The sequence below is a fragment of the Sinocyclocheilus grahami genome, unplaced genomic scaffold (assembly GCF_001515645.1).
Source record: "Sinocyclocheilus grahami isolate Dianchi unplaced genomic scaffold, SAMN03320097.WGS_v1.1 scaffold12.1, whole genome shotgun sequence".
In the NCBI taxonomy this organism is placed as follows: Eukaryota; Metazoa; Chordata; class Actinopteri; order Cypriniformes; family Cyprinidae; genus Sinocyclocheilus; species Sinocyclocheilus grahami.
This window is the reverse complement of record NW_015505191.1, coordinates 3,697,441-3,714,963: the sequence shown is the minus strand read 5'-3', so window position 1 is coordinate 3,714,963 and position 17,523 is coordinate 3,697,441. Positions and strand designations below refer to the sequence as shown.

General features: G+C 37.3%; 1 protein-coding gene across 1 annotated transcript; it reads right to left on the bottom strand.

Annotated features, from left to right (window-relative positions):
- Positions 1-725: 725 nt before the first annotated feature.
- cfap77 (cilia and flagella associated protein 77) lies at positions 726-16,904 on the bottom strand. Its single transcript, XM_016289805.1, has 7 exons — positions 16,660-16,904; positions 16,396-16,476; positions 8,699-8,798; positions 7,266-7,494; positions 3,660-3,765; positions 3,466-3,567; positions 726-891 (listed from the first exon to the last, which is right to left on the bottom strand). Exons 2-7 carry the CDS (start codon positions 16,456-16,458, stop codon positions 769-771), a joined length of 723 nt encoding a protein of 240 aa, XP_016145291.1. The 5' UTR covers positions 16,459-16,476; positions 16,660-16,904; the 3' UTR covers positions 726-768.
- Between the last annotated feature and the right edge of the window lie 619 nt (positions 16,905-17,523).

Below are 17,523 nucleotides of genomic sequence, written 5' to 3'. Positions count from 1 at the left end.
ACATAAGAACAGCACTCCTATTATAACTCTATTCATTAGCTTGGAAACTTATCTGGCTTTCTAGAGACACAACTACAACCCTACTAAGCCCCAAATCCTCTGACCTAAACCCGATGCTGATGTGTAAAGTTCTAGTCCAGGTCTGCAAGGACTAAACCTGTGTAACAGAGTATAAACACAGGCAGTGATCTCCACGACCTGAAAATGACACCCTCAAGGAAACAGCCAATACCGGAGGAGGAACAAGCTTTTAAAGGTGTCCATTCCGCGTTTGTCCCGAGCGCCACGTCGTTATTGGTTAAAGGGTGTTTTTGGGGGGTGATGATCACGTATGTGTTGTGGGAGGGAGAGACAGATAGTCAACCCTCCCTCTTTTCTTCTAAATAAATCGCAGACACGTAATACGTGACATGTGGATCCTGCACAGGGTGCTAGATTTTGCATTCACCACTTTACCACTGTTTCTTTTTCCTCTTTCAAACCAACATCTAAACCAGGGTTTTTAAACCCCACCCCTACTCTCAGATATCCCAGGGATACCTATAAAATGATACATTTGTATTGATAACACTTAGGCTTTTATTCAATTTAAATTCACATTTTCAGAAATGTTATATATATATATATATATATATATAAACTATATATATGTGTAGACAAAATAATAAAAAATTAAATTACATCACATTTTTTTTATTGAGAGATTAATACTTGAAGAAGCCGGATTCACATAGGCGCTGCGGCTGAAATTTAATAATTTTAGCTCTGTTAATCCACTGTGTAAGTGCCTTGACCCAGAATCCCTCTCCTGCTTGCAGACTCTGAGTGGTGGGCACTCATGGCTTTCTTCCGGGCTTCAGGATCTCGAAAGGTGTCCAGAGCTGGTCCCACCTACAGAATACAAAACAGAGTATCCCATAAATCTTACACTGACTTTTAGCAGACTGGGATGCTGTCTGGGTAGGAAGAGATATAAGTGTACGTTTGGTTATTATATATATGAAATATATATAAGAAATGAAATATAAAATGTAGGAAAAAGAGTGTGTAATCTCATCGGATCTGATCAATCGTCCTAGAGTAGGAAAATAGATTTAGGCTCATTGCAGTTCAACACCAAAAACAAAAAGATATGAATGACAGAAAAAAGTAACATGGATGGCACTGTTGGAACCTGGAAGACTTTCTGTTTTGATACACAAAAGTGCAGTCAGAATAGTCGAACATTAAAAAACATATCCCTGTAAAAGGCAGCAGAGACGCTTTGCCCATGTTTTACTTCTGTAGCATCTAAGCTGGTACGTAAAAATGTATACTGACAGCTATTAAATAATAGAACTTGTTGGAACAGCACATTTATAATTTGAACAATGGCTCAAAACAGGCAGATATGTAAGAAAAATATGTATGAAAATTTCTATTTTATATGTTTGCCATGTTTATGGCATGCTTCTGAACAGAAAAAAACACGCGTCACATCATGTTTTAAATATATTTATTTGTTTATATTTTTTCCTTTTTCTGTTCTAAAAAATCTGTTGCCTCCCACAAACACTTTTGACACCTCCAAACCTTTTTGAATTAATAGGAGGAACACACGTCTCAAGAAAGGTGGAATGAAAGAGATGTAAAGGAAGGTGACAATACAAACAAACAAACAACAGGAATGAAGAAAATGAGTGTAGAATGAAGAAGAGAGTCAAGGATGCAAATGTCGAACCTGGTGCTATCAGGACAGCTACTTGACAGGCTGTAATGAGCAGAGGTAAATCTTTTATAAGGTTAACGCTCCTCTCTCTCCATCAGCTGTCATACAAGAGAGAATTTAGCGCAGGCGTGCAACCAAAATAACACTCTCCCTCCCTCATTAGAGCCGACTGAGGGTGGACGACAGGACAGGCAGCCACGGGGTGTGTGTGTGTGTGTGTGTGTGTGGTTGGGGAGGGGGTTGTAATTTGCAGAGGAAATTCAGACAGAGAGGAAAAATAGGATGGTGGAGGGGTGCATGGGAAGAGTTAAAAGGAAAAAAATAGCAGTATGGTATATCATTGTGTGTGAGAGATAGCTTATATGCACCGTACAACAATAATATTCATGTTTAACCATGTGCATATAAATATATAATAAATATATCTCCATGTTGTTGTGTTTATGCTTTTTTATGTTCCTATATTTGTGTGATACGAAAAAAAAGCGAGGTACCGACTGGATCCTAAAATGAAATATTAGAAGCAAAATTTGTATATATATATATAAATTTGCTAAAATCTTTAATTCTCAAGGCTTTTAAATTAAAAACAACAGCTTTTAAAACGTTTTTACAACAGTCACTTTTGTGTAATATGATGGCTTAAATACTGTATACATTTGTTCCAATTTGATGTTTTACAACCAAATATCATTCTCAATAACCAATAATAGAACAACATTAATTTGGCCAACAAAACTGTTATGAATGTATATTTCTATTCAACACACTGTCAAATTAACATCAATAAAAAGTGTCACAAACCTAAAGTTAATTTCTCCATTTCATTTCAAATCTGACATAAGTTCAGGTCTGTAGCCATTTCATGAATCTTTTTGGCTGATTCATTAAAAATAATTTTTCATGTATCAGACATGAATGATTGTGGTCTCACGCTGTGTTTGTTGTTGTGTGCAAGAAACAGCGACTCACACTAGAACAAGATGATATCACATATGGACAAAACTTCCTCAACTTGGTTTAAATCATTTTTTAAATTATTTAATCTTTTTGTTGCATTTGCGACATTTTTTACTCAGAGTCCGGAGCCCTGTGTAAATAAATACTGTGGCTAGTGCATATGTATTGTGGTGTTCCGTCAGTGCTTGTAAAGGTGTCTTTGGATGTGTGTAAGGGCCATCATTAGCTCAGCAGGAGTCTGATTCCTTCATAATTGGAAGCATTGGGGATTGTCAATAGAGAATTTCCATGCACCGCTGACAGGTAGAGCTGTCAGGCTGGTAGTCTGCTTGTCAACGCAAAAGACCAATAAAAACAAAGCACTTTTGATTTACTTGGTGCTTTTGCATTAAGGCTAGCAGAGGGACCAATACTGAAGGGGTTAGTGTACATGTGAACAATCGTAAGGGCTTGAGGCAGATATTGTTACTTTCAGCGTAGATTTTTCAGCAAGGCATCCTTATACTTCACACTGTCACAACACACACACACACTCTCGCTCTCTCTCTCTCTCATGCATGTACAAACACACACACACACACACACACACACACAGTACACTGATCCTGTCTATCCTTCCAGTGGGAGTCAACTAAACCACTGAATGAAAAAAATAATTTAATATAAAATGCATATAGTTGCCACAAATATAATTATGTATTATTTAAAAAACAAGTAGACCAATTAGGTGTGGAAGAAAAAATAGCTCAGAGACTACAGAGTGAAAATGAATTAGTAGTCACTAAGGGAATTTTCACCTGCTGGAAACGAGGCATTTTCCACATGGATGGGGCCTCGGGCAAGGGGCGACTCTTGCGGAGCATGGTTGTTCGTGTATCCTGTATACGTCCAAGCTGAGCCTGTGAAGGATTCAATAGACACTTACAGCTTAATCACTCTTCTCAGAAGCGGAGGTTAATATTAAAGTCATTCTGTGATATCTTCAACAGACCTTCTTATGCCGATGGGCCTGCAGGATTTTGTCCTTGGCCTGCTGCTCTTCCAGCCATTTTTGAGCATATTTATACTCCATGAGCTCTGAGATTGGGGTGGATGGTCTAAAATGGAACAAAACCGTTTTCTTAGGTTGCCCACATCTGAATATTAAGAATTCTGTGATTTACACTTGTTTTGGTAGATAAAAGCATAATCAAATTTGACAATAAAAGGATTGTTCACAAAATGAAAATTCTCTCATCATTTACTCACCTGTATGACTTTATTTCTTCTTGGGAACATAAAATATAATATTTTGAGGCCTAATGGAAGTCAGTGGTAACCAAAACTGTTTGGTTTCCAACATTCTTTAAAATATATTTTGTGTTCTGCAGAAGAAAGTATATCATGCATGGCACGAGGTCATGGAATGACACAAGGGTAAGTAAAACATCACACAATTTTCACTTTTTGGTGTACTATCCCTTTAATGTTTTCTGAGTCCAGAAAATGCACGAACGTGTTTAAATTCGGTTACAGAATATGGTTGTCACTCTAGTAAAGAAACATTATCTTTCTAAAACAGGACTGACCAGTGTTGGGCTAGTTACTCAAAAAAATTAATTTATTTCTCATTACTAGTTACTCCTTTCAAAAGTAGGCCTAATAATATTACGTTACTTATTATTTTCTGGTTTAGTTACACTATTATTATTCTTAAGATAAGAATATATATTCTTTCACCCACAGACGTTGTAATTGCTTATCTTCCCCATAAAAATTATTCTAAAATGTTACTAACAATAGGCTATATTTCTCATAATTTAACCAAAATTCCAACGCTATAAATTCACATTGGATCGCAGTCAGGAGTTATTTCAAATACTCAATGGTGATTGATAGTAACGTTTAAGTAAAAGTGTTGTATTATTCTCATTAATTGTGTAGTTTGAAGTTAGATTGTTGCTATAATATCTGTTACCCATATACAATTCTATTTCATTATGTATTTTATCAAAAGAGATCACAAAAGTGAAAATATGTTTTCTAAAAAGATTTTTAATTCTAGTAATACAATTTATATCAGGATCAGAGGGATGTGGGTGGGCAAGCCATGTAATGCCAGAGTAAAATAATGCCACAACTTACACATCAGTGTTCAGATCATTTTTTCTCATGACAAAATCAATGTAATGGCAATACTTTTCCATATTTCAAGCTTGCCTGCAGCACTGGTGACTTCATGTGCCTGTGCAAGTCATCAAAATTACTGGATTGTTGGATTTCAAATCAGTAGGGGTTGAGGCATCAAAAGTAACTAAGTAACAAGCTGTTTTATGGATGGTAACTGTAATGTTATTACTAAAATCTTATTAAAAAATTAGTTACACTACTAGTTACTGCAAAAGTTACTGCCCAACACTGGGACTGATAACCATATTCTGCTGCTGTTTATATAATAATGTTCAGTATGTTAGTAGAACAGTGATATATCAAACTCATAATCACCAGTATATGTACCCTATGCCGTTATGCATATTCTATCTGGGCGTTGTGATCAATGGTTCAACATCCTAATGAGTTTAAATAGGCAGCTAAGGGAGCCTCCCAATTCAATCATCCTAACACTGGATGAGGTTCTGGGTAGTGCAATGGAATGCCGAGCACTTCCCTTTCACTGGCATTTGATCTTGGACTGCCAGGTGTAAAGTTGTGAAAACAAACATTCTTATATCTCCAGATATATACCTCTTGTGTGCATGTGTGTGCTGTATTTATTGTGTGTGTATGGAGATGGTGACATGTTGTGCAAGGATCCTAGCACACCCTCATTAGGGCTGAACCGTGGCATTGGCAAACAGCATTTGATGGATAGAGTGCAGGGCCAAACAAGTCCCTGTGGACCCCTGATCTTACCTCTCATTGTTTCAGACCTCCTCCCTCCTGACTGGCTCTTGAAACACACTCTCACCTAGCACTTTTCACACTGGCTGTATCAACATCAAGTGTGTGTGTGTGCGAAAGAGAGAAAGTCTGGACACAAAGCTGTGTTTTCAGTTAAATAATTCAGCTCCATTTCAACAGTATCAAGGCCCAAGAGGACGAGAACAAAAAATAAGGCAGAAGGAAGGAGTGAAGGGAGCTTGTGGCGCTGCGGACCGCTGTAATAATCTTACCTGTGCTCTCAGCAGAGTGCTCATGTCATATCTCAGTGGGCACAGAGCTCTCTCCCTTCCTTCTCCCTCTTTCTCTCTGTTTCTTACAGATATACAATTCTGTACCTCTATCACTCTCCTGCTCTTGCCTTTTGCCTCGTCCAGAAAAACAAAACACCCTAATAATCACTTTCTAAGTTGATCAACACCCACCCAACTCTGATTCCCAAGAATGGCATACAGATCTGTAAATAGGTTTTCATAGACCCATTTACAGATCTGCTCCCTCAATATATCCAGGCGAGTAAAAGCAACTAGATATTTTCCAGTTTACAGATTCAACTATACTGGGGTTGTGAGTTCCAAGCATGTATTGCATTAATTAATTATGTTGTTATTGTTGTAGGATTATTGTTTTGCTGTCTTTTTTTTATTTTTTTATTCTCACCTGGAGATTTTTGTGTCAAATTTTGAAGTCTGTGTACAGCATTTTTGCTTGGTAAAGAATGTGACTACAAAATGCTAGATCAATAAGTTATTGTATAACTAAATGAACATTTGCTGAACAAGAAATCCATGGTTGCCTCAATTCATTTATTGGCTGAATGACACATTTTGCATTTAGTAAATGAACAAATGCGAAATGACAAAAAGTAGTCTTAAGACAATAAACAACCAAAAAATCAGTATGCATCAATTTGCGTAACAATTCCTTTTTTACAGTACAGAACTGATTACTGGCTCATGAATATTAATTACAGAAATACTATTCACCCAGAAGTCCTAAATGATTTGCTGAAAGGCTGGTAAGTAGGTGCATTTATTCAATCTAATACCGATTCAAATGCTTAATTACATGGCTGGCTAGTGGCTATAATTTGCAGCCAAGCAAAACAAAATTCTTAAAATATAATGATTATTTTCAAAATAATTCCCCCAAAATGATTATTATTAATTTAAGAAATGTTATTGTTAAATATCTAAAATGTAATGGTGTATAATCCCTGCAATGCTACTGAATATGTTTATGAAAAGTTTTATTGACATTTTCTTACAGACAAAGCTTTGTGGCAGACTATAAAATTCTTCCTGTGCGGTGCCAAGTGTTTTTGAATGTTTTGATTCACTGCCTATATCTGACGTGAGGGTGTGTATATGTGGGTGGGAGATGTAAACAGACAGTGGGAAAGAGACAAAGCCGAGGCAGAGGGAGGTATCATTAAAATGCATATCAGTATGTAGAGATTTACAAACGGTTTCTTCCTCTTTATAAAAATGTATTAGTGAGTTTTTAAATAATGTAGTAACAGCCTTATTGATAGGAATATTAGTATTCTTATTTTCTTTGAAAGTGTAAATTATTGTTTTCACTAAAAATAATTATTTGCTTCCTTCTGATTCCTCTCAGCACAGCTTTGATTGAGATTAGACTGAGACTATAATGGTGAACACACCTATACACTCACCTGTTAGTAATTCCAAACGAAGCATCTGGTGGTATGCGAGCTGGGGCAGACCTGCGAAACCCCTCTCTGGTTAACGGCTGGCGCCGAATGTCATGGGTGGCACGGTACTGGTGCAGCTCTTTAGCAGTAACCAAGCCTGACCTGACCCCTTCTCGATTAAGGGCGATAAAATCCCTCTCAGCCTCCCTGTTTCTGGTAGACATAGTGTGAGTGTGCCAGCTAGAGATAGCTAAATATTAAAGAGAGAGAGAAATCACAGCAGAAATATACTATGAAATCAAGGAAGACTTAATTCAGCACACAAAATTCCTTTGATGAGAAGGATTAGAAGGCACTACAAGTTTTTCTAATCAGTATTTTCCTCTTGTTTTTCCTTAAAAATATCAAAAGAAGATACATTTACTTGAGAAGCAAAACTGCAGAAGATACAAAGACTTGCTAGATGATACATCTGAAACTGAATGCAATGCATAAAACAAGAAAAACAATTTGCCAACAGTGTTAGAAAAACTTAATTCAGGAAATATTCTCTGAAATCATACATCATTTTGCTTTTAAAGTAAATTTCTTGTTAAAAGATTATTATCACTTAAAATACTATTTTTCTTGCAATGTGGGAGCTTTGGACTCTGAGGATGCAATACACACTGGTTTTATAGGCCTAAATAAGTCATAATTTTTTGTACCAAAAGACTTCTGGAGACTTCTTAGACAAATATCACTATATAATAATAATGTTAAAAGTTAAATTAACTTAAAATTACTTAAATTGGTAGCAAAAAATTGAGTTTTTTTCAAATAAATGACATATACTTCTACCTTGTTCTAAACGCTTAACTTAGAAATATTAGCAGTATTCAAACTAATAGATACAGCCATAGACAGATCACCAGGGAAATAAAAGTAGGCATGGGCTCCAGCAAGGCTCTGACTGACATGTTCAGAACCAAGTAGAGATCCGATTTGGGTGTTTTCTGCAATAATAGTTACATAAGGATTTGTGATGAGTAAGCTTAGATGAGCATGACAGGGTAACCTCAGCCTAGAACTGTATCATAGGTTACGGGACTGTATAAGGGCTTGACACTTGCAGTCACTGCCTGTCGTCCATTGGAAGTGCATAATTAAAGTGTGAGACGAGGAGCCAGTGCAGAAGCCAGGCACAGTTTAGTATGCTAACAGAAGCGCACTGACAGCACAGGCTAAGTGCCTGAGGGGACACTTACTCAAGAAAACGCACTGTGACATCATCCTGTGACAAGCGTTGAGGGGGAACGGGAGTGGTGTCTCATAAACAAAAGGCTTTGAGTTAGTGTAGATGGAGCTTTATAATGACTGAATCATAATGATGAGGTTTCAAATGTAAAGCCAACAGTGGTACAGTTTTAAAGGCAAATATAGTGTCTATTTTATAAAATTGTTTTGTCACTTACCCTCTGGCACTCCTCCATCCTGAACTGTGGTCGCTGTCCCAAAAACAAAGTCAGGTCCCGGATAGGACAAACCTCTCGACTTGGTCTTTCCAAGAGCTGGCTATAGAGAAAACATATAATGAGATTAAAAAAAAACATAAGTACACTATTTCATTAAATATTTGTATTTATTACATTTTTTAAATAAACTTAAATAAGAAAAATCTTTCCCCAGGCTTAACCTCTTGAACAGTAAAAAATATGTTCAAGTTTTCCCCACTTGTGCAATATTTAAAAAATCTCTCTCTCTCTCTATTATGCAGATGTAGACGGACTTCAATTCTAAATATAAATGAAAATTTCATTTTTTTTAAAAGTACATTTTAATAACTATTTAATATGTATATATTTATAAATAATATATTTTTTTGTAATTGTTTTTATCTAAATATTTATCTAATTTTCTCTCCAAACGCCGTTTTATGTCTATTTTCTGACAGAACAATAGCTCTTGTTTTTCAAAACCTTTTTTTCTGAACCTGTAAACTGTCAATCAAACTGTCAATCATCCTCAATTACATCACAACAGTAAAGGCGCTGTTAAACTGATGCATTTAACGGCACAAGACAATGCATGCATCACAATGTCAAAGTTTTACGGACCTCTAGAGTGGCGGCTGATTTCTTGATTGACAGGCAGTTTTCCGACCTACGCCTTCAAACCCTGGCACACAAAAGCATCTGATTGTGTCTATTAATAAAATCATAATTATGCACAAACTTATTACCATAAAAAAATGCCGCAAAAAAAGAAGCCCAAATGACTGTGGTGTCTGGCAGCACAGTAAAACGAATTCCCATTGAACGTTGATGTGAGTGATCTTGATGGCTGATTTCTTCAGTCAGGACTCAGTCTGAATCACTAGCACAATGTAGTCCAGTCAGTTCATGTAGAGTATGATTTATGTCTCCAGAGTCATAACTGTAAGATGATTGACAGCTAAAGATTTAAAAAAGGAAACACTTATCCTACCATGTGTGTGTAGGGGGTTGTTTTGGAGGGGGTATTTACCCCCATCATCATCTACTCAGAGAGAAGCTCTCATGGGGCAAAAGAAAAGCCCACTATTTTTCTCTGAGCTCTGTTAAACAGCTCAAAGCCTTGTTTTAAGAGCAGCTTAGCTGCGAAAAGGTGGAAAATTGAGAATCAAACCACGGCAAAGGTGACAACCGGATGTATCAAAAGTGATCTGTGGAATATGGTGCCTGAGCACTCCAGAAGCACAAATCTTTGATCTTTGATGGAACATGAGGGAGGTGTGCTCATGTGTCAGTCACAGAGTTACATTCATGTCGGCAGTTCTCCTCACGCTGCCGTATGCGATTTTTGGAGGGAGAAAAGAATCAACGCAGTGAGCCTGTTGTCATCTCTGGAGATCTCTGTGTGTTTGCTGTGCTCTAAAGACTTAATTCTTGGTTAAAAACCCTCAATCCTTCATTATTCTGAGCTTCGAATAGTCTACATTGAAAAATGGATTTGAAAGATATTTGTCACTGGACTCCCACCAATCATTCTGAGCAAGTAAAGCCCTCCAAAAACCAAACACGACTGCCAAACTTGGCTCTTTTTTATGATGAATTCCTAAGCACGGCCAAATTGAGATAACCTAAATCTTTCTTGGCCTTTTTAACTCACAGACACCCAACCTAGTTAACATGTCTGCTGAAACGTTTCAAACGCTTCTTAAATGCGCCAATCTTTTGAGCAAGTGCCACCAGGCTTCTCGGCCAGCCCTTTAATCCCCTTCGCAATTTTAATCTGCAGATTGTTTTGAGGAGATCACTTAGAGACGCCTGACGGAACGTGTTGACCGCTGGCGTAAAACGGCTAATCAGACCCCTCAAAACATTATTGGGCCTTTCATTCGCAATAAAAGGGCTGAAAGAGAAGAGGACAACAGAAAAGGCAAGTCGGGTGGAGGATTATGTTAAGCAAAAGCTCCTTTTATATTGTCATTTACTGGTGATCTGTCTCTATAGTGTTTTCATTAACTAGGCATGGACCTGCTGAATGAGCCAGAGGCCGGCATGAGAATAGGGCCGCTTCAGGAGAGGCTACACGAGGGTCAGCGGGAGCAGATTATTCGCACAGGCTAAAGGAGACCGAGAACAGGGGGACATAATCATCTCTTACTAAGGAGACCCCTTCAGTCTATTCATTTCCCCGTGCTTTAATTTCACCATCCTTTTGTGTTCTCTTGCTCATGTGTGCTTTTAGGATTTGGCTTGAGCTGCTGAGATTAGCTTAGTGCTAACCCTGTGAGTCCATCACTGCACTTTTCAGTCCCATCGCCGGTCCTGTTTGAACACTTGCACAAGATTTTTTTTCTCAGATGTTGCGAATACCATGTGGTATTTGTCTTTTTTTCCCCTTGATCTCACCCAGACATCGTTCCCGACAGCCTTGCTACTAGATTTACACACATTTCGGAGAGGAAGCTTCTGGATGAAACTGGTCTGCTCCTCCTGTCCAAGACGTTAGGTTTATTTGTTCCCCGTGGAACTGGTTTAATCTTATCAGGCAGCGGCATGGAGAACTGCGAGCCAGGCCTGATCATCTCATCTCATCAGCACTGACAGTTTCTCCATCAGACTTACAAATAAAAGTGCCCATGATGATGATTAGAGGATAACGGCGTAGGGATGGGCGTATCGATCCTAAGTATCGATATATCGATACTGACGTGAGTATCGAAAGAATCGATACTCAAACTAAAAATATCGATACTAAGGTGTGTTTTATTTACCAGTGATTTTGTTTATTTAAAATAATAATAATAATGCATACAAATGCATTGAATTGGACGAATAACCTTTGTTCGCAAGTAATTGTGTAGGATAGAACTATTTTCCTGCTCATCTGAACACACGCAAATGTTGCAGGACAGAACCAATCCATCAAAGAGAGTGTTCACTCACTTCTAAAAGTGCATTCAAACAGGGCTGCGTTTCCCAAAAGTATCATAAGAAAGCATTAAAGCTTTTGGGAACGGCAGCCCTGAACAATGCTTATCAGAGGACAGAAAAAAACATATGTTTGAGTTATTTCACAAAAAACTAATTGAAATCGTAGCCTACATAGTTTGTACAATTACATTTATTTAAATTGAACGTTGAAAGATAATATAGATCATGTTCTATTCTGTAATGTTAATAGAAATCATACACTGTCAGAACAAAAAGGTTGCATTTTATGGATGCAACAGCCTGTCACTGGCAATCCCTTATGATAATGAACCATGGTTTTACTAAAATGACCATAGTTCAACTGTAGTATTTGTAGATTTGAATCATGTGTAAACAAAAAACACATTTGAACAATGTGTAAACAAAAATATAACCTAATAAATTACAATTAAGGCATATTGAATGTTAAAATGTGTTTCAAACAAAATTAAGTGGTTATCATTACCCATTTTACTCTTAGTAATTTAATAATTTTAATCATTTAAAGTTTAGTTCCGAAGTATCGTATCAGTATCGATATCGACGATACTGCCTTGAAAAATATCGGTATCGTATCGAAAACAAAATAAGTGGTAATGCTCACCGAACTGTCTCCACTAATTATTATCCCGCTCTTCCAACTCAGTTCAGCGCCATCTGGTGCCTGATTACAGGACAGCAGGCACATTGGCTTAAAATTAATCTCTTCATCTCAACTAAACTAAATAGAGGGAATGAATGGCGGATAGAAAGTGGAAGTGGGGAAGCACAAAAAAGAATCTGTATCTTTGTCACAGTGTGATCTGATACAATTCATGGAGAGAGAATTCAAATATATTCACTGTTATAAAGAAGCAGAAAGGAACACATGCTCTATACTCATAATTTCGACCTTACTGCTGTAAAGCAATCCAGACAATGCCAACATGTTTAAGTCAGCGAAAAATACATTTATTAATAAGGATTAGGTCAAAAATGCTGAGAGGAGAGAAAGTGGAATCATAACCCTAACTTTCTCATCAGATCACAGCTTTTCTCTTCTCTAGCTAAATCCGTCAACTCTAAATTAATATCAGCCCACTTCTAAAATCCCCAGAATGTCAATGCGCGCATATGTGCAATGCAAACAAACACGCACATTCATCTCATCTCCTCTATAGTCTGGCTGGTTATTAAGATGCTAACTCTCTTTATGTGTGGCAAATCCTGAAGCTTTGGGTATAATTGATGAGGCATTTCCATAAAGAGGGTCAGCTAATTGGGAGCATGTGTCTGGGCAAGCTTGTGCTACCCTTCTTCAATACAGATGAGTGTTATCCTACTGCTTTAGATGTATGTATGCTTGAGTATGTATGTGTGGGTGTATTTAATAAAAACGGTCCACAACTTGGATCACAAACTGTGTTTAAACCATGTTAATAAATGGTACAGAAAGTAGGCATGTTCAAGGGTGCAAGCTGTTTTTAACCTGGACTGAATTTGTACAATAACATTATTAATTTGGGACAATAACATTACTTTTTTTCTGTGTCTATTAATTAATTAAAACACATGAAAAATGCACCATAGTTCAAAAGTTAGCTATCAGTAAGATGTGAGAGAAATGAATACCTTTATTCGGCATGGATGCATTAAATTAATTGAAAAGACATTAATAATGTTAAAAAGATTTCTGTTTCAAATAAATGCTGTTCTTTTCAACTTTCCATTCATTAAAGAATCTATAAACAAAACATTTAAGCAGTTGTTCTCAACATGTTTCTTGAGCACCAAATCTGCCTACTAAAAATTCAGCTTTATGATGACCGTGATAAAATACTATTATAATTTTTATTTTAAATTGCAATGATATTTCACAGCTGATAGTGGCCCCTCAGACTACATAAATAGTTAGCACTACAGCTGAACATGGACAAGAATGATATATGTGCTTCTATTCTCTTAATCCATAAATGAACGCATACGGCCCTTGTTATGACAGACTACATATGCCAAAGGTCTCTTTATTTATCTCATTTACATTTATCTATTATGCAAGCAGTTTACAGTTATGTATTGGGTTCATGCTTATGTATCGGTCTCTCTGTGCTTGTGTCTACAGCAGTCCCAGCTGGATCCCATTAATAATAAGGCCCTGTGTTGCCACAGAGACCGTGTGGAAGCTAAAGCACCTTGCAGAAGTGGTAGTGAGGCACTGTATGCATGGGCCTAACTGTAGATGCCTATGTAAAACTGAGGTGGGTGAAGGTCAAGGTCGGGGCCAGTTCTTTTGCAATTCAAATAAATTCCACAGGCCAATTAAAGTCACCAGGCAACTGTATGAAATTTTAGCTTCATTTGCCATGTCTTAAACTCTGATATTGCTTTTTAAAGCACCCAGAGCCTTCAAAAGGTATATCTTTTTTATTTTCACGTACTTAAGTTTAATTCAGGCAAAAACCGCTTTAGGCCAGACCACATATACATAATAAATTTGCGCTGCAGGCAAGTATCGGCTACAGTAGAGATTTGCTTAAGAATGAACCGCAGATTGCCGCGTGTCTAACATTAGCTACACAGGCGAATGGTAATGAGTGGGAAGAGGGGACTGTGAATGGGGCCCAGCCAGCCTGCTGCACAGCAGGGCTCTCTCAGACACCAGAGAACAACAAAAGCCCCAAATCTGCTCCCCTGATCTCTAATTTACTGGTCATCAGGGAATACAGGCATGAAAACAGGATTTATTGGCCATGCCTCATCAAAAAGGAATTAACAAGAGGAGAGGAAAGGAGAGGAGAGGCCTTTTTGTACTTTTCTTACTGTCAACTTTTTGGTCAGAAACAGAGAAAACCGCACGTTGGGTGCTCGCTTCAAGATGCAGACTAATTCATCTCCTTTTCACTTTGAGGTCCATTAGCACATTACTAAGATATATGTCCCTTTTCCCCATGGGACAGCCATACATCAGCCCTACATAAGCAGAGAAAACTTCAGCAATGATGAACTGCTGTGTAGGTCGACAAGAGACGCGCTCAGCACAAGGGACTTGCTGCAGTTGGCCTATTTCTTAATGAATATGAGCCTTTTACGGGTCTCCCTTTACATTGCAAGCGAGCAAAGACAGACTCCACTGATTGAAGAAGGTTGAACATTCGAACCTACAGCTCTCAAAACTAGACGTGTGATAGGGAAGAAATAGAGCAACATCAGGCAACGCCACAAGAACAAAAGCTTAAATCCTCACAGATGACTCTGTCATTGTTCCAGCGCATTGCCAAAACCTGTAGCTATGACTGCTCACAATGAAAAAGAATGAGAAATCCTTGATCTCGTGGGACTATGGGAACATGCACGCAGTTCATTATCATAGTCATTTAAATACAGTAATCCTATTTTCTGCATCAGTCAAAAGGGGCATATCAAATAACCCTAGAGAACATTAGAAAGAAAGGAGGGGCGAGAGCAAGCAAAGGTCTAACGGAGGCATCTTATCCCACCAGGGATGGACAGGATGATTGGATGAGTGTGAAAAGAGAGAAAGGCCATGGGAGCGAAGGAAAAGGAGAAACATTGAGGATTGAGCAGGTTCATTTCATTCTTCCTTCTGCTCCAATGGAAGACTTGATGAAGTTGAAATGAAGCAGAATTAGATGAAAGATACGCCGGAAGTACTTAGTTAGAGATTCAAGACTTGCGCTGGGTTTCACAAAGAGGATTAACTAGAGGAGAAGGCAGAGAAAAAAAATGTGATCCGCACCAAACACCGTTCCTCAAATCTCAGTACCACACTCTCTTAAAAAATAAAAGTTCTTTGTTGCAATCTGCGGTTCTAAGAAGAACCCTTAACATCTATGGAACCTTTCGACTGCACTAAAAGTTCTTTGTAGTAGAAAAACGAAGACAAAATGATTCACCGAAAGTTCTCCTATGGCATCATTGTGAAAACACCCTTTACAGTTTGATGCTATTAATGTGCACAGTTCCTTTATTCAAACATTTAGAAGAAATAACAATTTGCTGGTTACAAAAAAATATTAATTGGAACACTGAATCCCATGGAGGCAATATAATCTTTTTCACAGTTGTTGTTGTTGTTTTTTTTATTTTTATGAATTAATGAAAAAAAACACATTAAAGTTTAATGATCAATACACATATTTAACAAAAAGGCGAGAATTCACAGACCATTAACAGTCTTCTGAGCATAACTTAATGTGTTTACAACAAAGTATGAACTTTTAAAAATAAACGGACTAAACCAGGGTGGGTTGCAAGTTCTGGGTGTGTATCTTTAAAAAAAAAAAACTCTTGATTTAGCCTACGCTGTAGCCTATTAATATTAGTGTTACGTGACTTGAACGATGCGTGAGATAAAGCAGACATGCGAAATGTGTCGTCCTGCTGTGGTATTCCAGGAGCAGTGCTGAGAAACACAAGCATCAGAGTCATGGGCAGATTGATTTAGAGACTAACTCTGCCACCTAGTGCTCATTTGAGTTATAACGTTGTTATTTTGTTGTGCTTTTCCAAACAAAAAGGTGGAAATTTCACCATTTGTTTGTGAAACACAGCAGGAATGTAACGTTATACATTAAGACTAATTATTTGTTTGTTTATTATATATGCGCGTCGACAATAAAGCATTCATACATGGTGCTATACAGATAAATACGTTTACAAAGTTAACTTTGCTAGTACTAGTCAAAGCCATCATTATTAATATCAGTCCTGACCTTAATTAATAGAGGACGATGCAGCATGGACTCTCTCACCACACCAACACGAGGACTTTCCATTTCTGACTCCTTGAATCCCTAGTGTAAAATAAATGTATTATAGATGATTATACGATATGATGATTTGAAAAAGTCTAAACAGTTATTACATGTCGATTACACACTGTCGAAAACAATATCGTGGAAGAATTAGCTACCAACTATGACATTTTTGGCATATTTTAGAGTTGTTGTTGTTGTTTTTTAAAGATTATTTCCAACCTGTAGGGCGAGACGACAGCTTGAAAAGCACGGTTCCCGGGTGCTTTTTGTGGATAAACAAATCTTGGTGAATCTTGATGTGGTAACTGCAGTTCAAAAGCACTAAATACACAAATATGTTTCAGTGATTTCACAGGCCGTGCCAAACCTTGTTTCTGGTTGTCTTGCGTTGTCATGGAGATGGGACGCTTCCGTAAGCACGAGTATCGCGACTCGATGTTACTATTGAAGCTTATGATTATTTTGACATTTATTAATTTAATGCTTAAAGTTATAGTAAGATATACTGTATTTAAAAAAAAATCATATGTACAACATTTCAAAGTGTGTTGACAGCTCATGATCGTCACTCCAGCACGATAGAGGGAAGCATGCACAACAGATGCAAAGACTGAGAGACGAGCTGCAACAGAAGAGAGAGCACAGAATAAACTAAAATAGGAATTTCTGTATTTTAATTGTTATTAGTAGGTTAACAGTGTATAAAATGTACGTATTGCCCCAGCGACTGATGTGTTTTACCCAGTTTTACCATCCACAGATTTATTCCACAAGGTTTTTTTGTTTTGTTCAATCAAGGCAAATATAGGGTAGCCTATAATGTCGTAAAGTTTAAAGCATGTAAAACAAACTAACAAAAATTAAAATATATATATAAATATATATACAGTGGTGTGAAAAAGTGTTGGCCCTCTTCCTGATTTCTTTTTTTTTTTTTGCATGTTTGTCACACTTTAATGTTTCACATCATCAGACAAATTTAAATATTAGTAAAAGATAACACAAGATGAAGGTTTTTATTATTAAGGTAAAACAAAATCCAAAACTACATGGCCCTGTGTGAAAAAGTGTTTGCCCCCTAAA